Source organism: Anoplopoma fimbria, chromosome 2 (genome assembly GCF_027596085.1).
Source record: "Anoplopoma fimbria isolate UVic2021 breed Golden Eagle Sablefish chromosome 2, Afim_UVic_2022, whole genome shotgun sequence".
NCBI classification, from domain to species: Eukaryota; Metazoa; Chordata; class Actinopteri; order Perciformes; family Anoplopomatidae; genus Anoplopoma; species Anoplopoma fimbria.
Window position 1 is genome coordinate 22,173,775 of NC_072450.1, and position 19,360 is coordinate 22,193,134.

At 40.1% G+C, this 19,360-nt stretch overlaps 2 protein-coding genes across 4 annotated transcripts; one reads left to right on the top strand and one right to left on the bottom strand.

The window, feature by feature from the left end:
• Positions 1 to 2,410: 2,410 nt before the first annotated feature.
• Positions 2,411 to 7,331, bottom strand: dcun1d2b (DCN1, defective in cullin neddylation 1, domain containing 2b). Of its 2 annotated transcripts, none has more exons than XM_054613439.1 (7): positions 7,214 to 7,331; positions 4,641 to 4,857; positions 4,389 to 4,557; positions 3,965 to 4,095; positions 3,728 to 3,810; positions 3,249 to 3,345; positions 2,411 to 3,141 (listed from the first exon to the last, which is right to left on the bottom strand). In XM_054613439.1, the coding sequence occupies exons 2-7, from the start codon at positions 4,813 to 4,815 to the stop codon at positions 3,065 to 3,067; spliced, it is 732 nt and encodes a 243-aa protein (XP_054469414.1). In that variant the 5' UTR covers positions 4,816 to 4,857; positions 7,214 to 7,331; the 3' UTR covers positions 2,411 to 3,064. The 2 variants fall into 2 exon arrangements, with proteins under 2 accessions (XP_054469414.1, XP_054469406.1); XM_054613431.1 differs by lacking the exon at positions 7,214 to 7,331 and adding an exon at positions 6,051 to 6,072.
• On the top strand, positions 5,653 to 15,457 carry tmco3 (transmembrane and coiled-coil domains 3). Of its 2 annotated transcripts, XM_054613419.1 has the most exons (16): positions 5,653 to 5,825; positions 7,427 to 7,483; positions 8,051 to 8,147; positions 8,808 to 9,121; positions 9,789 to 9,956; positions 10,682 to 10,861; positions 10,966 to 11,166; positions 11,310 to 11,438; positions 11,587 to 11,679; positions 12,443 to 12,629; positions 12,720 to 12,837; positions 12,941 to 13,136; positions 13,287 to 13,437; positions 13,548 to 13,627; positions 13,731 to 13,880; positions 14,138 to 15,457. In XM_054613419.1, exons 4-16 carry the CDS (start codon positions 8,864 to 8,866, stop codon positions 14,249 to 14,251), a joined length of 2,025 nt encoding a protein of 674 aa, XP_054469394.1. In that variant the 5' UTR covers positions 5,653 to 5,825; positions 7,427 to 7,483; positions 8,051 to 8,147; positions 8,808 to 8,863; the 3' UTR covers positions 14,252 to 15,457. The 2 variants fall into 2 exon arrangements, with proteins under 2 accessions (XP_054469394.1, XP_054469385.1); XM_054613410.1 differs by lacking the exon at positions 5,653 to 5,825 and having other exon boundaries at positions 7,343 to 7,483.
• The last annotated feature ends 3,903 nt before the right edge of the window (positions 15,458 to 19,360 follow it).

The following is a 19,360-nucleotide window of genomic DNA, read 5'->3' on the forward strand; positions in this document are numbered from 1 at the left end:
CACACACACACACACACACACACACACACACACACACACACACACACACACACACACACACACACACACACACACACACACACAGTGGTCCTCAGCGAGAATATGAGGACACTTACTGCCATTTAGTTGACACATCACACACCACACACACATAAACACTTCTGCATAATATTTAGTGGTACCATAAAATATAAACATTTTAGATCTACAGAATACTGTTATCCAATACACATTTTCTAAATATAAACTAACAAATTGAGGCCCTGTCCACACTACTACATTTTAATTTTAAAACGCATATCCTGTGCTACATTTACACTGATGGTCCACACTAGGCCGGAATTTAAGGTCATGTGATATGCGAAATCATAGTAGTGTGGACATGGCCTAAATTGCTGACATTCTTGTCTTACATGAGTTTTCTTTGATGAAATAACAATCAGTCACAGTCACACTGAAGATCAAGATTTATATTTTAGCTGCAATTATGCATTTGACATGTGATTCATATTGATTTCAGAAAAATATTAATATCGGGACACTGATTTCAGCACGACACAATGCCACTGACCAGCATTAGATATCTTTGTTTCTGACAACGAAACACACATTTGCTGTCAGAACTCGATGGTGTACCTACAAAGGTACGTCTTTTACGAGGCTATTTAAAAACAACATGCTTTATTGACAAATTTTCTTGAAGAAAACAATGTACGTTATGCTTCTGTGACAAAACATAATATTCTGTAAGTACCTGTTTTCTTGCTGGGAAAAATAATACTGTTTTGATAAGAATGATCTGCATGACTTGAAACAGTTGACCACACATTTGACAAATAAAAACGTACCAAATGTACCACATTAGCAAAGTGAATACTGAGAGACGTCACGTTTTCTGAGAGGCGTCCCGTGACGTCTTGTTCAGGAGCAAGACGTCACGTTTACTTGCTCCTGAACCACAGACGATGTCAGATAATGAAATCAACAACTATCAACTGGGAAACTCTTCTCACACCATCGTGCTGTCTTGACCTTGAAAAGTTTGTGCACAACTTTGTACTTAGAGTCACATTGGATATTTCATTCCACCAACACATATCTAACTTGACTAGTTACAGAGATGAACAATATGACACGTTTACCAGCTGCTACTACAGTGACTGTTTGACAGTCACGATGAAGCTGGTGTCTTTGACTGAAATCATAACAATCCTGATTCGCCTCAACGTCTTCTTCATGCACCCCACCAGAGTTTATGACTAAACTCTGTTTACATAAATATGAAAACTTAAAAACACACATTTGACAACTTAAGGAAAACAAAAGGCAATTATTTCCCCTGTAGTTGAGTGAGAAATTTGATGCTGGGAAATAATCCATCCTTATTTCAACACATGGCAACGGTCTTATCATGGTGACAACAGTTGGCAAAACCAGTTGGCATACCTAGATGGCAAATACTGATGCAAGTGCAGGAAGCCACCTGCTGCTCACTGTGACCGGGAGAGGAAGACTGGTACCTGAGCTCTACCTTCTGTCACACTCTTTAGCCAAGATAGCGGGATGCATTTAGTGTTTATGATAACACTTCAAGAGCAACACTAAATCCTGTATGAAGGAGAAGCTTTGCACCCCTAGATGGCAGCACAGGCGTTGTTCTCAAAGTGACATATTTTTCTCTCAAGTAATTCTATGGTGCTAATCCATGCAAACCAACAGACTTACACCTCAAACAGTGTAAACAAACAGTTAAAATAATCATAGCTGTGATGTAGATGTTCATTTAAAAAGTCTAGTGTGTTCTGCCTGATAAAAGAAAACCTACAACAGAAAAAGTGTAAATCAGTGCAGTTTGTAGGGTTGGCAAATCACCTGGATAATAAAAAACAAACAGTCAGTCAGTTCTTCTTTGTGTACAGCAGTTCACACACTGCAAAAGTAAAGTCAACCAAGTATGTAATGCAGAAGAGTTTTAAAGGTGAGGATCCTAAAAGCTTCTTATGTACTAATCATGATTATAAATGCCATTACCTGTTTTCTCAGATATACATTTGTTGCTCTAAAGCTAAATCTATTCTTACTCCTATGGGTACAGTATTTTACCGCTGTAACAGATGTGATTCTGCTGGTGCTGAGCTAGAAAAGCATGCCGTTCTGTCCGGTTCTCAGTGTGAATACAACTGTGGAGCTGAACTTTGTTTCACTGTCGCTCAGTTAAGGTGAATCATTATTTCTTACACTGTAATTATAGTCAAACCAAATGAAAATATTTAGCATTGTGTTGTAAAAGAGGCAATATGTTTAACCCCAACCCTAAAACACACACACACACACACACACACACACACACACACACACACACACACACACACACACACACACACACACACACACACACACACACACACACACACACACACACACACACACACACACCACACTTCTTCTCTGCTCTCAGTGTGATTGTCAGAGAGCTACACATTCACAATCTCAGTGAAAGTAACGTAGAGTACTCCTCCCCTCGACGTCTGTGGCACTGCTTCACGCTAGCTGACAGAAACATGCAGATTTTAAAACACACTGTTCCATTCATAATTTCGAATTAAGAGGCCACATCCTACTGCATCTATAACTTAATCCTCTGCGTGTGCTGAAAGTTCACCGTCACTGTCCCTCCTCACTGTGCCGAGGGTGCAGGTTAGCGAGCCAAGTCCGCAGCAGCAGTTTTGAAGCCGCACCCATGGATGATTTGCCCATGAGCGACCTATCATTTCCATATTGCAATTTCATAAGTCTGTCCTTTCCCAAAAAAAAACAAAAGAAAAAAAAAATTCTCCCTCCTGTTGATTCCCCTCCTGCTTTCCCCTCTGAACTGGTGTCTCAGGTCAATACCAGGTCAAGGCATCTTATGCAGTTAAAAGATCAATCCTAATGACAAGCTGCAGACAGGCTGATTGAGAAGTACTCTCTTTTTGGCTCATTTGTATAAAAATCCTCATTCAAAAAAAGAAGAAAATTGGGAGGAACACAAACTCTGTTCGCTACATGACGCCCGGGGCGAACACTATGTCATGTGGCGCTTACTCGTCACAATCGGCCGAGCAAACTCCACAAAGTCATCTATGAGGACAGGCCATGCCCCTGAGGAGAGAGAGAAAAATAACACAGATTATTAGTTACATCTCCATGTGATCTACAAGAATGACTGTATGTATACACATTACTGCATCCCGCTTTAACAACCTCACCTTCCTCATCATAGTTTGACATGTCGTCTGCGATCATGTTGCCAAAGTCCAGGAGGAGATTCCACGTGTCCTTGGGAATGGAGCGCTTGTGATGCTCCTGAATGCATCACAGTAACAGGAAAAGAGAGGGAGTTAAAAGAGATTACAATATTAGAAATCCCTGTGCATTGAAAGACAATTCAGCAGTCTGAAAATAAATGACCACCTTTGTGAAACTTGGTTGTTGTTGACTATGTGTCTTGTTGATCGTATTCTCTGATTATTTTTGTAGGCTGTTGATTGTGGTGTTTTTGTATTTGACTGTTTCTGTCAAAGTGTAATACTTTTGCTTCTTCGTATGTAGTTTGAAAATGAAATTGACAGAATATGGCATTTGAAAATATTTGGAAATCAATTTATATATTTTTGTAATATCCCGCTAATGTACAAAAAATAAATAACAGGGTGAAAACAGGTGTAACATAGACTTCCTCTCTCACCAGAAGGAAGCGGTTCCAGAGATCCAAAAACTTGAAGCGATCTGTGAGAACTAGATTCCAGTAAGCCACAGCCATCTCGAGGTCTAGGACACAAAGTACAATACGATTTTCAACTTTTCTTTATTACACATGAAAATTACAATTTTATTTAGTCTTTTAGAATTAAATTATAAATTGGCAAAACCAAATGAGAAAAGCTATTCTATGTCTACATGCTCTTATGTTCTTAATGCTTACCTAAACCTTTCTGGCCGGGGTTCTTGGCAAAATTAAAGGTAAACTGGTAGAAGTCTTTGAACTTCCCTGTGTCTTTTAGGTCCTGCTCTAGTCTGGGAAGTATCGCCTTGAGTTTTTCAGGACTGTCACAACTGGAGGAGACATTGAGAGAAAACAAAAAAATCCTGTTATTATGAGTAGTGGTCAGCTGAGCACACAAAAAACAGTATTTAAACACCTGAGATTTCTCACCATGTTAGTTGTTGTAGGACTCACATTTAAAATAAATATTTTAGATTCAATATTTTCTTCTCATACAAAACAACACAGTTTAACAAACAATTCCTCGCTACTTAAAACCACAGCTAACTAAAAATATCCTTAATGTGTCGACAATGCGGTGGCATCAGAGATTGTGGATGTCAGTGTTATCCATGTTGCTCACCCCAGCTCAGCCATGCCATCCAGGAACTCTTTCCTGCTGAACTCGCACTGCGTGGCCGCTCTGAACTTCCATGCCACCACGAGTATGCTCATGCTAGCTGGGTCCAGTATCAGGTCATCACAGAACTGCTGGATCCCATCAATACCTATCTTGTTCTCATCCTGGGGGTCTGCAAAGACAGCTGAGGAGAGTGAGCAAAACAGGACGAGCAAACTGCGCCCCATATTAAACATGTGTTTTGGTACAACCTGCCTTTGTATCTGTTGTAGAGCTGCTCCAGCTTCTTGCGGTCCACGGTGGTTTTCATGGATTCTTTGTAATAGAGGTCTGGATTCTGGAAGTAGTTGTCTGTGGCCACCTCTAGTTTCCAGTCATTCTGCGTCAGGCAGTACACGGCTGTCCTCTCCCCGGCCTGTGTGAAGGACATGAACTGCCGAACCTTGTCCTTCTGCGATGACTTCAACTTGTGCTGTAAACAAGCAGGCACAAAGGATAAATGTGGGGCTGTAGTAACCTGTTAGGGCCTGTTAAGCCCCCCCCACACATACACAAACTCCCCCGACCCATTTTCACACTGGTATCAGAATACTACCTGTCAAAATTTGTTAGGAATATGCACCATGTCAGCACAATATCAAGCGAAATAATAACATAATTAAAAACTGAATTGCGACACAGGGGTGTGAAGTTATGTTAGAATGCAGAAGCACTCGTCATTTCAGTTATTACTGTGCATTAGTGGTGCATGTTACCAAACAAATAATCAAATTATCCCAAACTAACTGCTTTATGCACAACCTTGGTCCTTAAGGATCCCTGAGGGATTGGACCCCTGAGACAGGGGGGTTACCCATCCTCGGATTAAAGGGATGCAGAGACATGCATGAGGAGTTAGGGCTGCACATCAACATTTCCACAACACACAGCCTTAACTTTCTGAACATTTCATTAAGAGTGCAAGGACTTGAAATCTACTCAAACCTCCAGGCTGGAAACTAGTTCCTGCACTTCATCTGCATACAAACACATGTGTAGGTGGACACACTTCAATAAACACGTGCCATGACTATAAGATCTGCAGATTTCAAAAAGTAAGTCTCATACCAAGACACATACAATGCAACAGCCTTTACCCAAGTAGAACTATTGCCTGACGAGTAACGAGAAAAGAAAAAAAAAGTCAATTTACAAAATGCACCACTGCCACGGTCCGTGAGTTCACAGAAATACCACATCGTGTAAATGTTATGAAGACGGTCATCGGGAGGAATGCACGTCTCTGCAGAGCTGCAGACCCGACCCACCCGATGATCACACAGCAAACCGTGACAGGCCGGGCTGTTGTGACCCAGATTCGCCAGGAAGGGGGTCCTGATCCTGCAGGCTCTCTGTGCTGACCCCGGGCAGCACCACAGGCTCGTGACCATAAAGGGAGAGGTACGTACGGCAAGTGCCCGCTCTGAAAATACCAACTCCTGACCTTCCATTTCCCTCATATTCCCGACACACATCACCCTGGCAATGCGACACTTGGCTGAGGACACACGGATCCCCTCTGTCGGTGTGCCCCCTCCCCGCTAGTGACAGCCGCTGTCGGGGTTTTTGCACTTGTTTAACGGAGTTAAAGCATTGCTCAGGTTTCTCTATTTTGATCTTACCTACCATTTTATCACACGCTGTTTTGGCCCACTTGATATCCAATTACCGCCGGTGCGCATGCGCTACAAAAAGAACTGCGCTCCTGTAGGCGCAGTGGCTCATGGGGAGTGTAGTCCTGTAGCGCTGGGACTCCACAGGCCCTGGTATCTTGAACACATAAGCTTACTGACTGTCTGCATTGATAGACAACTGTTTTGGAACAATTCTTAGTTTATTCTCAAAGTGTTTTTCTACTGAAAAACATCTAAAAAGGAAAAAGTCACATAACTTGATATCAAATCTGTTGGCACCACATTAAACATGTTTTTGAGGTAAACTGCATTGTTGTTGTTGTTTTCAGAATGACTTGGCTTCTACATTTCTTTGTGACTTGTAATGTTTTATCTTTTAACAAACCCCAAAGAGCCGGTGTGGAAAGGTAAAGAAGACCTTGCTCTTTGATTGTTGTTGTGGATTCAGACCGGTGGTCCTGCCTAAACATGATTGTAACTGCAATTAATGAGTTGTGTCTTTTCTCTGTGGAAATGTAAAGAAACACCACAAAACCAAAACATCAGCTTAGAAATATAAGTTGTTTTTTTTTTTTACAATATTAAGACACAATCTTTTTCTTTTTGTACCAACAACGTCACCATTCAGTAATGGGAATAGGCTTTCTGTCTGTTCTCAATCTTCATTTATTTATTTTTTTTGGTCTCCTGTGACTTTTGTAACTTCAAATATGTAAAATGATATAATGTAACTCCACCATTAAGACCAGTCTAAGTAAATGTAACCAGGGACCAGCACGAATGCAGCAAGAAAACACAACACACACCCCCAACAAAAAAAAAAACTACAACTCCCATATCAAAGCGGATCAACATGTTTCGGAAGTAATCTTAAAATGCATCAAAGTTATCTTGACGCTGTTACATCACAAAACAATGTAACCATTTCAGCTGCGGGTCATCTCAGCGCTGTCTGCACGGAGAGCCGCCGCTGGTGCTGAGCGGGTCTCAGGTCGGTGTCATGGGGGTGGTGTTTGTGCTCAGCTGGCCGGAGCTGGTCTGACAGCTCCGAGGAATCTGAGGGTCTAACTCAGCTTTACAGCTCCAGCAGAGAAAAAAAACAGGTTGGACCCAACTTCGACAGGACATTTCCCCCCCGAGGGAAGGCGCACCTACCTGGGTGAAGCACAGCGAGCATTCCCCTCTGTGGGCTCGAATGGGTGGAGGTCGAAGTAAACACGAAGTTGCTCGCCAAGTAAGCCGGTGAACGCCTGCACCGACGCTTCAGCTATGTGGCAGGGGGGAGGAGGAGGAGGAGGAGGAGGGGTGGTGGTGTCGGTGGTGGTGGTGGTGGTGCACAACAGCATGATTGTTCCCCTTCTTCCGCAGCTTCTCCTTCAGCCGTGGAGTGGAGTAGAGAGCCAGGACGGTGCACATATTTCTCAGGTAGTTGCAACCGTGCTTTATTTATCTTTCACCATTGATGTATTCTGTGAAAACATTTGAGCCTTCAGTGTTTGAGACATCATTTCACCAATGTTGTTTCCTGAAAAACCAGTCAGGTCTGGGGTGGGGGGGTGTGGGGGTTCTGCTTTCTATGATGTAACTCTTGACTGCCGTGATTTCTTTTATTTTTTTATTGTAGTGTAGTGATGACGTCATTTCCCCCATTTACAGGTTTTTGATTTAGCTGTTTGTATTTATAGTTTTGAATATGTGCATGCATCTAGCAGTATAGAGCAACCTCCAGGTTTCTAGTTGCCAAAATTGACAACCAGTCAAAACGTCCTTGCATATCAGTAATGGAAGGTAAATGTACTGTACTTAATAACAGTTTGAAGTTACTTGTTTTTTTTTTTACCTGCGTGTTAATATTTCATGCCACTTACTCCACTATATGTCAGTGTTACTTTTTAAAGATAAGTTTTTACACAGAAATCAGTTTGTGAAATATGACGCATTGTTATAGATTGATCCAAATAACAGAATGTGAATTGTGCTGTTGATTTCTAGAAACAGTACCCGAGCGGCTGCAGTCCAGTCGTAGGAAGGAGGACATAGGAGGAGTTTGGAAAGTAATCATCAGTCAGCTTGACTCATGCTCACAAAGGTGCGGTCCAGCTTGAGCACAAGTTTAATTCATTCAGTAATTTCTGTGTAAACAGGCATGTGATTTTAGGGCACGGGAGGACATGGTGTGTACAGTGAAGCGGTTTCTTAAATTGGCTCAGTTTTAGACTTTAAATGCAATGTCACCATACGCAGAAAAGCAAGCATTACAGAAATGCTATACGTGCTAAGTCAAGTTAAGTGCACTTAGCACATAACACATAACTACAAGGTGCTATTACCTACTCCAGCAGCCAGCGGAGCAGGTCACAGGTGAGTCACCCAGCTGTTGTTTAAGCTGTTCAGTTGTGATCAAAAGATTAAACCATATCTTGAGATAACAGCAAGAAGCACAAAATAGCCCACATAAAAAGAGATTGTATCAAATTATCAGAAAAATACTGTCACCAGCTGTGCTTTAATGGGATGACTGTTCATTTCTGTAATTCTATCATTTTGTTATTGTCAACAAATCACATTAAAAGGTGTTAGTCCATATCGCAATACTTTCCCACGTCGCTTCCCTGTCAGTGGCTTTCAGCGCCAAGCCCATTTGCTCCTCCTGAAGACATGGACTATTAAAAACCGGAGCGCTGTTTTTAGCCAACATTTTTCTGTTAGTATTTGTAACCACCGTGCTCTTTATGTTTCCCTTTCCCAGATCTCTTTCTCTTCATCAATCTTCACAATCGGGTGAAGACAGAAGTGGTGGTTTGGATGCAGGTCGTGTTTTGGCTGCTGTGCCTTGGCACGGTGGGGGCACTTGTTGTGCTGCAGAAAGACCAGGTGGCCCAGCACGCCATCAAGCTTTATCGTAGCAAGGGGGCCAAACATGGCCACAGCTGGCTGACCAACAACTGCAAGCGGCTGGTGGGTTTCCTGCGTCAGAAGAGTGTGGTGGTCAGGAAGCTGGCAGCTGCTGCTGATGGCGTAAGACGAGACCAGGCCATTTCAGAACCGGAGAAACTTTTCCAGGTACCAGACTGACAATACATAACAGATTGAGCAGAGGGCCTCTAGTGATTTGTAGCGACTGTTTAGCTTTATTTAATACAACCCTGGTAGAGTACGTGTCTCTCTCTCTCTTCGTGTGTCGACACAATAGCTTAACAATAACACCTGTTCATATTTCATACTTGCAGTCCAAGTTTTACATGCACAGAAGAGGTGCCCTGATTATGTTAGAGCTGCAACTAATAATAATTTTCACTATTCATTAATCAGTCAGTCGTTTTTTTGGATCACTCAATTAATCTTGTGGTTTAAAAAATGTCAGAAATCAGTGAAAAAATACTTTTTGCAATTTCCCAGAGCCCCTTTGTCTAACCATCAGCTCAAAATGAAAGTATATTAAATTTCAATGACACACAAACAGAGAAAGCAACACATTCTTACCTTCAAGAAGCTGGAACAAGATGTTTTGGGTTTTTTTTTTGCGTGATTACAGACCATTCCACCCATTTTAACCCATTGTTTCTGGATCTAACTTGTCCATTTTCTCATGTCCAAACTCTGATGAACACACGTAAACTTCTCTTGTCTAGTGTTTCAAATGAAAACCATATACAGGCGCTTCAGGTAAAGAGGCAGTCCGATTTATTACAGTTTAATATCTGACCTGTGTCTCCCTGTCTGCATTCAGGTTCACACTCTGGAGGTTTTCCAGAAGGAGCTGAATGAGAGCGAGCACCTGGTGTTTCAGGCGGTGCACAGCCTGCAGAGGGCGTTGCAGGGAGACTACAGAGATGTGGTCAACATGAAGGAGAGCAGCAGACAGAGGCTGGAGGCCCTCAGGGAGGCAGCCATAAAGGTGAGGGCGCCGAGGTCAGCAGTGTTTCATGGAGAATAAGATTGTTGTTTCTGATACAAATGTCTAAAAATGTTTTCATGTTGAATGCAGAAACACATCTCCATGAAGGCAAATAATAAGAGAAGAGTGTTGATGCCACTAATTTGATAATTCAGTTTTTTAAAAATGTATTTGCCTTTTAATTTTTGAATATTTAATACACTAATTTGTTTGGTTAATTGATTGTCCAAAATAATGAAAAATGGCCATCATACGTTTTGGAAGCCCAAAGTGACGTTCTTGTTTTGTCCAAACTTAACAGCCTGAAACTAAAAGATATTGAATTTAAAACAATATAAAACATATAGAAGCAGCAGATCTTCACATTTGAGGAGCTGGATCCAGACAACATTTGCCGTTTCTTTGCTTGATTAAACTAACTAATTAACTGTTATAACTGATCGATTATCAAAAAAGTTGATTTATGATCTGTCGAGCAACTAACTTAATACTAGCTTCAATTCTAGATCATGTCGTTGTTGTTGAACAAATGAATGATTTCAATTAGATTGTAATTAAAAACTATCAACATATCATATTGTGATGTATGACAATAGCAGATAAATATTATGATATTGATTTCAGCTACATCGCCCACCCCTTTCCTGTGTATGCTGCCACATGCATCTCTGTTAACATGTGTGTAAAGCTACTTGCTAATACACGCCTGTCTATTGGCCTTTCAGGAGGAACAGGAGTATGTGGAGCTGGTGGCTGCTGAGAAGCATCAGCAGGAAGCTGTTAAGACCGCTTTAGCCCAGAATAAGACTCTGTCCATGCTGGATGAGATCCTGGAGGATGTCAGGAAGGCAGCAGACCGGCTGGAGGAGGAGATCGAGGAGCACGCCTTTGACAACAACAAAGAGGTCAATTTTATATTATTGATACCAACAAGCTTGGGATTGAAAATATATGTACTTGTTCGACAAAGCATCTAAATGTGCCTCCTTTCTGCACACTGTTTGTGTAGATGAAAGGAGTGAATGTAGAGGCAGTGTTGAGGGTGGAGGATGACGAGGAGAATGGAGGGAAGAAGAAGAACAAGTCCAAGCAGAAGGAAGGGGAGGACAACCTAGGACTGAGCATGCTCATCGACTCGCAGAACAACCAGTACGTCCTGACCAAACCTCGAGACTCCACGATGCCAAGAGCGGACCATCACTTCATCAAGGTCAGTTTATTCCTTACGCTCAGATGTGATCCTAGTTTACTCAGAAGAAGTGGAAGCTCTTATTGGTTTCAAATCCTCATTAATGGGGTAGAATATGGCTGATTCTAATAGTTAGTAGAGTTGAACCGTACTTGTATGTGCAGGACTTGGTGTCGGTGGTGATGCTGTCGCTGCCCTGTGGTTGGATTTGCTCTCTGGTCGGACTTCCTCCCATGTTTGGATATATCATCTGTGGAGTCCTGCTAGGTCCCTCTGGCCTCAACAGCATCAAGGTGTGTGTGTGTGTGTGTGTGTGTGTGTGTGTGTGTGTGTGTGCGTGTGCGTGTGTGTGTCTTTTGATTCCAGTGTCAGCAAGTCAGATGAGACTTTAAGAACTACATCAGTCTGTGCTAGTTGTTCATCTCAGTGTCTGTCTTGCAGTCTATTGTCCAGGTGGAGACTCTGGGGGAGTTTGGTGTGTTCTTCACTTTCTTTTTGGTGGGATTGGAGTTCTCACCTGAGCGACTTCGAAAGGTAAACAAGAGGGATTTAAGTTTAGGATTAAAATTGTACAATAACGGCCTTTTTCATCAAAGCTTTTTTTTTGCAAGCAGTGCAAGACTATAACACGTAGGCAACTCACAATAATGTCATGTTTTTTATGGACATGCAAATTGAAATTACATTAGTGACATAATGAGAGAGAATCTGAAAAATCTTTAAATGCATTTGCATTTTTAATGTCCTTTTTTTTTAACTACGTCTCTAAAATTCAATTCAGAAGCTACAGGGAATTTTGTAAAAGCCTTCGGTTACAGAAACTCTTTAACTTTAGACTTGAAAAAATTCAAGATAGATTGTAAGGCAGTTTATACTATACATGTCATGGTTGCACAGTGATTGTAATTTTCATCTAGGTGACACTAACCTTTAACCTAATTCCTGATACATTAATGACTAAATAACCACCAAATCAAAGTTAGACATTTGATGTTACTTTCCCTGGAAATTGGCAGAAATCTGTGCCGCTTGAAGTTGATGTTACCTGAAAATCAACTTTCTTATAAAAATCACTTTATGCCCCTGAATGTTTTTTTCTGTTATAATTTTAAGAGATTAGAATAAAGCTGCTTTTTGTTGGTTAAATACTTAAAGTGGGCTGATACACATACTGTGTGTGTGTGTGTGTGTGTGTGTGTGTGTGTGTGTGTGTGTGTGTGTGTGTGTGTGTGTGTGTGTGTGTGTGTGTGTGTGTGTGTGTGTGTGTGTGTGTGTGTGTGTGTGTGTGTGTGTGTAGGTTTGGAAGACATCAGTCCAGGGGACGTGCTACCTGAGTCTGCTGATGGTTGGGGCCGGTTTGGTGTGGGGACAAGTCCTGCATATTCGACCCACGCAGACCGTCTTCATTTCCACTTGCCTCTCGCTGTCCAGCACTCCGCTAGTGTCCCGCTTCCTGGCGGGGGGAAGCAGAGGTGAAAAGGAAGGTATGTAGGTAGACTTTTAGGTAGACATTTAGAGCAATTATTGATGACACAATGATCAATAATGTGAGTGTGTGTGTGTGTGTGAGACAGGTGAGCTGGACTACAGCAGCGTTCTCCTCGGGATGTTAGTGATGCAAGACGTTCAGCTCGGTCTCTTCATCGCTGTCATTCCGACGATGATCCAGGCACAGAGCGGAGACTTGGACAGGTCAGTTTGCCCTTTTTAGTTTTTTTTTGCACGTGTGCTCTCCTCAACCAAACAGACACAGCTTATTTATAACGTATAATGTTGTTCCCTTTGTGAATCGCAGCCTTCTGCTTGGAAGTCTCCGCGTGTTTTACCTCCTGGCCCAGGTCCTGGTCTCTCTGGCTGCTGTGCTGCTGCTGTGTTTGTTACTCAAATCATTCCTGATTGGCCCGTATTACAAGAAGCTGCATGCTGAGAGCAAAGGCAACAAAGAGATCCTCGTGCTGGGGATGGCAGCTTTAGTCTTTTTCATGCTGACGGTATGCACTTTGCTTCTAATCGTTTATTCTTAGTTTTCCTGCATTTCTCTACAAACGTCTGGTATTTTCTCTTCCAGTGCAGTTTTATTTTTAATCTACCCTGAAGCAGCTGTTAGTGTTGATGAAATCTCTCGCTGACTGATACTGTAGGTGACTGAGTTTTTGGATGTTTCTATGGAGCTGGGCTGTTTCCTGGCTGGAGCTCTGCTGTCAACACAGGGTCACATTGTTACCACAGAGGTCATGGGATGCATCGAGCCGATCAGAGATTTCCTCGCGATCATCTTCTTCGCCTCTATCGGTGAGATGCAACATGGCAATTTAAGACAAATCCCAGTTTTGTAATCATGTTAAATGTATTTACTGGTGAGAAGTCCGTGAATCATCTCGTATGTTTGTGTGATGCTTCAGGTCTCCACGTGTTCCCGACATTCGTGCTGTATGAACTCACCATCCTGCTGGTGCTGACATTCACCCTCGTCATTATGAAGGTAAAGCAACTTTTATCTCTTTTTGCTCCTCTCCTTCTGCAGTTCACCTTTTCCACACTTTCAATCCCCCCTCTCTCCACTTTACTCCTAATTTTTCTCCCAGTTTGTGATGGCCGTACTGGTGCTGTCGGCCATCTTGCCTCCAGGCTCTCGACACATACGGTGGATTGTCTCAGCGGGTCTGGCTCAGGTCAGCGAGTTCTCCTTCGTCTTGGGCAGCCGTGCGCGTCGTGCTGGCATCATCTCCAGAGAGGTCAGTGATGGCTGAAAATATATATGTTATTGTACTGTGCAGACAGAAGAGAGCTCAGGTTGTTGTAGGTGCCCCAGCACATTTTTTATATTCACTGCTGGGATTTGTTTTGGTCCATTTCATTTCTATATTTCAATTGTTTTATTATTGCTGAATTCTAATTTGCTGACTTCTGTGAAACATTTTGTAACCTGAGTTCTGAAAAGCTAATAATTAGATCTTCTCAGTCTCTAACTTTTATGTCTGTCTCTACTCAGGTGTACCTGCTGGTTCTCAGTGTCACCACCCTCAGTTTGCTGCTGGCACCGGTGCTGTGGAGAGTCACCACACACAAGTGGGTTCCCCGGGCTGAACGCAAAATAATCACATGACCAGATCGGCTTCAGCCCCAACAGGTTCCTCTGTAACTCCTACAAAGAGTAAAGTCTTAATTGGCCGTTTAGAAAGATTCATTGCTTACTCTCCACGTCAAGAGAATAAAACCTTGACAATCCAAGTACTGATACTCTCTACTGTTTAAGGTCTTATTTTATAACACATGCCAAAATAAATTCAGATAATGTCAAATAAAGTGCAACATAGCTGGAACTCTCTCTGTAACGGCTCCACATTATCTGTGAGTTAAAGGAATCATTGATAGGAAGCAAACCTGCTCCACAGTTCACTGGAGAAGCACACTTCCAGTTCTGATGGATTTAATGCACTTTCTCCTGCATTATGAAGAAAAACAGATACTTTCTCTCTCTACTGTCTGTATGAATGAAAGTCTATGTAGTTCCGGTTTTTTTTGTCTTTGTTTCTGCACTTTCAACCTAAAGTGGTTTTTATTCCTTGTAACAATCACAGCGACCAAATTTGGATGTCTAACTTCACATTTTGTCTTTTTTTTCATGTATGATACAAATCTTGGGATTTTTTTAATAGGGAAACTTTTTGTTTAATTTATATTGCCTACATTTTTCCTATATTTGACCATCTCACCTTAATATTTTGGTGTTAAACCAAATTTCGGTTATTGCAAATGTCAGATTCTAATCCCCACTATAGTGCTAGCTTTCTATCTGCTGTATTTAATAGACAGTACTTGTAGTTTATTGAAAACATTGTACTACTGTGAATTTAGCTGAGAGGACAGTCTTTAATGTTAAAATGTTTTATAAAGACTATACCTGTCTTCAATTATTCATTTTTGGGCTCTCCATTCTCGTCAAATAGAATAATATATATAAACTCTGGTATAATACACAATAGCAAAAAGTAAATAATGGAGATAATGTAATATTAGAGAGCAGAATAAGAGAAAATGCTCATCACAATGTATTTACTGACATTTAGAAGGAAAATCCTGCAATAGTAACCATTGAATGTCAAACTGTGCCTGCTCAGCAATGCTCTGCACTAAAAGTGAGCACCTCTGTGGCTTCACCTGCTGTAAATGTTCTTGTCTTATTTTCATAATGTGCATGTGGGAGCTGCATACATGTTATTTATGTTTCTTTTTCTTAACTTTCTATAGTTTACATACTTTTGTTGGTGGCCATGACCAACGCACCCAGCCAGATGTGTTCATCAAAATGTCCATGTTTTTTTTTAAATTGTTGAAATCATTCAGTTATTTATTAAAAATAAGATAACAATGAAGAATTGTCTTGGTTATAGTCTTTATTTACTCTGTTCTCAGAATGCAGTAATTTCTCTGGAGTACATAAAAATGAATTGTCTAATCGTAGTAAAACACATAAACAAAAGCAACTAACAACCTAATACTACTAAAGAAAACCAGCTCTTTTATCCCCTCTATCAATACTAGCAACTTTCAACTTATCACAATTCTCAGCAATTTCATAACTCTTGTGAACAACAGCTCTGTTTTATGTGTTTTCATTTACAAACATCCTAAATGGAATCCTGATTTTACTCTGAACTTTTATCTCTTGTTGTTCCTACATATGATAGTTGTGTAGTCCTTGGTATTTTCATTATCCATGTCTCCTCTCAGCTCTGATTTTATTGATTTAATTAACGCATTTTCATTTTGTCCAATTGGTTAGCGGGCCGACTTATATCGAGAGTCACTTTCTGGTTCGTGCATTGGGCATATTGCTGATTTCTCTCTAATTTCCAGACTTCCCTCTATCCGACCATGAAGCTTTACTCTTCCAAATCTCACTTTCACCTCCTCCTGCGTCCAATGCCTGCATATGTTTCCTCTCCTCTACTCAATATCAGCCACTTAGCCCTGCCATGGTTTTCTTGTTTTAGTCCCTTTATTTCTGCCCACCCTCCGTCGAGGATGTAGTTTCTGGTTTTAAAACTTTTTGTTTAATTTATATTGCCTACATTTTTCCTATATTTGACCATCTCACCTTAATATTTTGGTGTTAAACCAAATTTCGGTTATTGCAAATGTCAGATTCTAATCCCCACTATAGTGCTAGCTTTCTATCTGCTGTATTTAATAGACAGTACTTGTAGTTTATTGAAAACATTGTACTACTGTGAATTTAGCTGAGAGGACAGTCTTTAATGTTAAAATGTTTTATAAAGACTATACCTGTCTTCAATTATTCATTTTTGGGCTCTCCATTCTCGTGAAATAGAATAATATATATAAACTCTGGTATAATACACAATAGCAAAAAGTAAATAATGGAGATAATGTAATATTAGAGAGCAGAATAAGAGAAAATGCTCATCACAATGTATTTACTGACATTTAGAAGGAAAATCCTGCAATAGTAACCATTGAATGTCAAACTGTGCCTGCTCAGCAATGCTCTGCACTAAAAGTGAGCACCTCTGTGGCTTCACCTGCTGTAAATGTTCTTGTCTTATTTTCATAATGTGCATGTGGGAGCTGCATACATGTTATTTATGTTTCTTTTTCTTAACTTTCTATAGTTTACATACTTTTGTTGGTGGCCATGACCAACGCACCCAGCCAGATGTGTTCATCAAAATGTCCATGTTTTTTTTTAAATTGTTGAAATCATTCAGTTATTTATTAAAAATAAGATAACAATGAAGAATTGTCTTGGTTATAGTCTTTATTTACTCTGTTCTCAGAATGCAGTAATTTCTCTGGAGTACATAAAAATGAATTGTCTAATCGTAGTAAAACACATAAACAAAAGCAACTAACAACCTAATACTACTAAAGAAAACCAGCTCTTTTATCCCCTCTATCAATACTAGCAACTTTCAACTTATCACAATTCTCAGCAATTTCATAACTCTTGTGAACAACAGCTCTGTTTTATGTGTTTTCATTTACAAACATCCTAAATGGAATCCTGATTTTACTCTGAACTTTTATCTCTTGTTGTTCCTACATATGATAGTTGTGTAGTCCTTGGTATTTTCATTATCCATGTCTCCTCTCAGCTCTGATTTTATTGATTTAATTAACGCATTTTCATTTTGTCCAATTGGTTAGCGGGCCGACTTATATCGAGAGTCACTTTCTGGTTCGTGCATTGGGCATATTGCTGATTTCTCTCTAATTTCCAGACTTCCCTCTATCCGACCATGAAGCTTTACTCTTCCAAATCTCACTTTCACCTCCTCCTGCGTCCAATGCCTGCATATGTTTCCTCTCCTCTACTCAATATCAGCCACTTAGCCCTGCCATGGTTTTCTTGTTTTAGTCCCTTTATTTCTGCCCACCCTCCGTCGAGGATGTAGTTTCTGGTTTTAATAGTAAATGTTGCAGCAATTTAGATGTAATTGCCCTCTCTGGTTTGAAGATCACCTATCCCAACATTTTAAGACAGAAAGGCAGAGGGATAAACTTAATGACTCCATATAAATATATTCAGTATGCGTCCCTTAAAATTAACCAATATCTCCTTATGAGCCTTTCTCAAAGAGTTATGGTTCTATATGAATTGTCCAACCTTTGTTTTTCAAATTGTTTCATTTGGAAGACGATAGGAATGATTGATATGTATATATATCTATATATTTTTTTCATACCCTCTCAGCTGATTAATTAACATGTTTATATTTATATGTGACCGTGTGTATGTTTGTGTCTGCATTATGTAAGATGATAACCCACAAACTCTGCAGTCAGCAGATTTGTGAGTAACATCATCATCATCATCATTGTCATCCTATTAGCGGTGGGACTGTAGACGGTGACAAGTTGAAAATACACTATCGTATTTATTTTGTATAGTGTACAGATTTAAAGTGTAACAACTTTGTCACTGATTGTTTGGTTCTGTTTATGTAAACTAAACAGTGGTATGAAAGTACAAATTCAAGGCTCTTGTACTTTACTTAAATATTTCCATTTTGTGCTACCTGATACCTCTACCCTACTTAGTTTTGGAGCCTCGATTCCACTTAGTTTTGGAGGCAAATGTGCCTTTAACTTCAATACATTTGTCTGACAGCTTTAGTTACTTTTCAGATTTGTATTTTTAATACCCTTATTGTCCAGTGAAAACCACGTATCTCAAGATTTTTAATGTTTGTGATAAACTGAAGGATGAAGTGTTCCTTTATGTGGTGGATAAAATATTTTAACTAAATAAAATAAAAAGCCATTAAAAATGCAACGTCACAAAGCTGAAAATGGCTGTTTTTTCTGAGCTCATGAAAGTGTCAAACATGACAGCAATGCTACAAACATAAGATCTCATAGAATATGATGCATTCTTGAAAATTAAACTACCCAACAGTATATAAGAGAGTTCCAATTAGCACAACCATAAACAACTGCAGCAGCAAAATGCGACATACACATTAATGCAGCAGTATTATTAATCCAGATATATCACATATAATAGTAATAAACGGACAAGGAACATTTTACTTGATACTTTAAGTAAATTTAGCTGATAACATAACATGTTTTTATTTAAGTAAGGTTGTGAATGCAGGACTTTATTTGTAGTGGAGTAAACTCTCACAATCTCAGTGTGGTATTAGTACTTTTACTTGAGTAAAGGATCTGAAAACTTCTTCCACCACTGAAACTAATTATCCCCAACCTACAAGCAGTCACTCTGCCATATTATACCAAACAAGAATTGAGATTTTAATCTGCATTAGCTACATTTGTCAACATGTTCTTCAGTGTTGTGTTTTTTTAATCCCAATGTTTCCAACTGACAACCTCAGATTCTTTTCTACTTTCTTGAGTATGAAGAGAGGAGAAGGAGACACTTGATGATAGATGCTCAAGCCTGTTAGTGTGCGTCACGTTACAAAACAATATAAAGATTTAAAGATTTTATTTTTTATGTCATGGGTAAAAAAATCAGATGACAAAGAAGTTCATGAATCAGTCAGCAAAGCATGACATATGTTCATTAAAGCAACACACAGACATTTACAAGTGGGCCTAAACTGTTGAATAAAAGTGGTTTAAAGGTTGTTAAATAAAAATCACTATTGATCGTAGACACCTGCTCTATCTTTGACACTGAAAGGTTTGTTGTCAAGTGATTATGGGATATCTGAGTATCTTC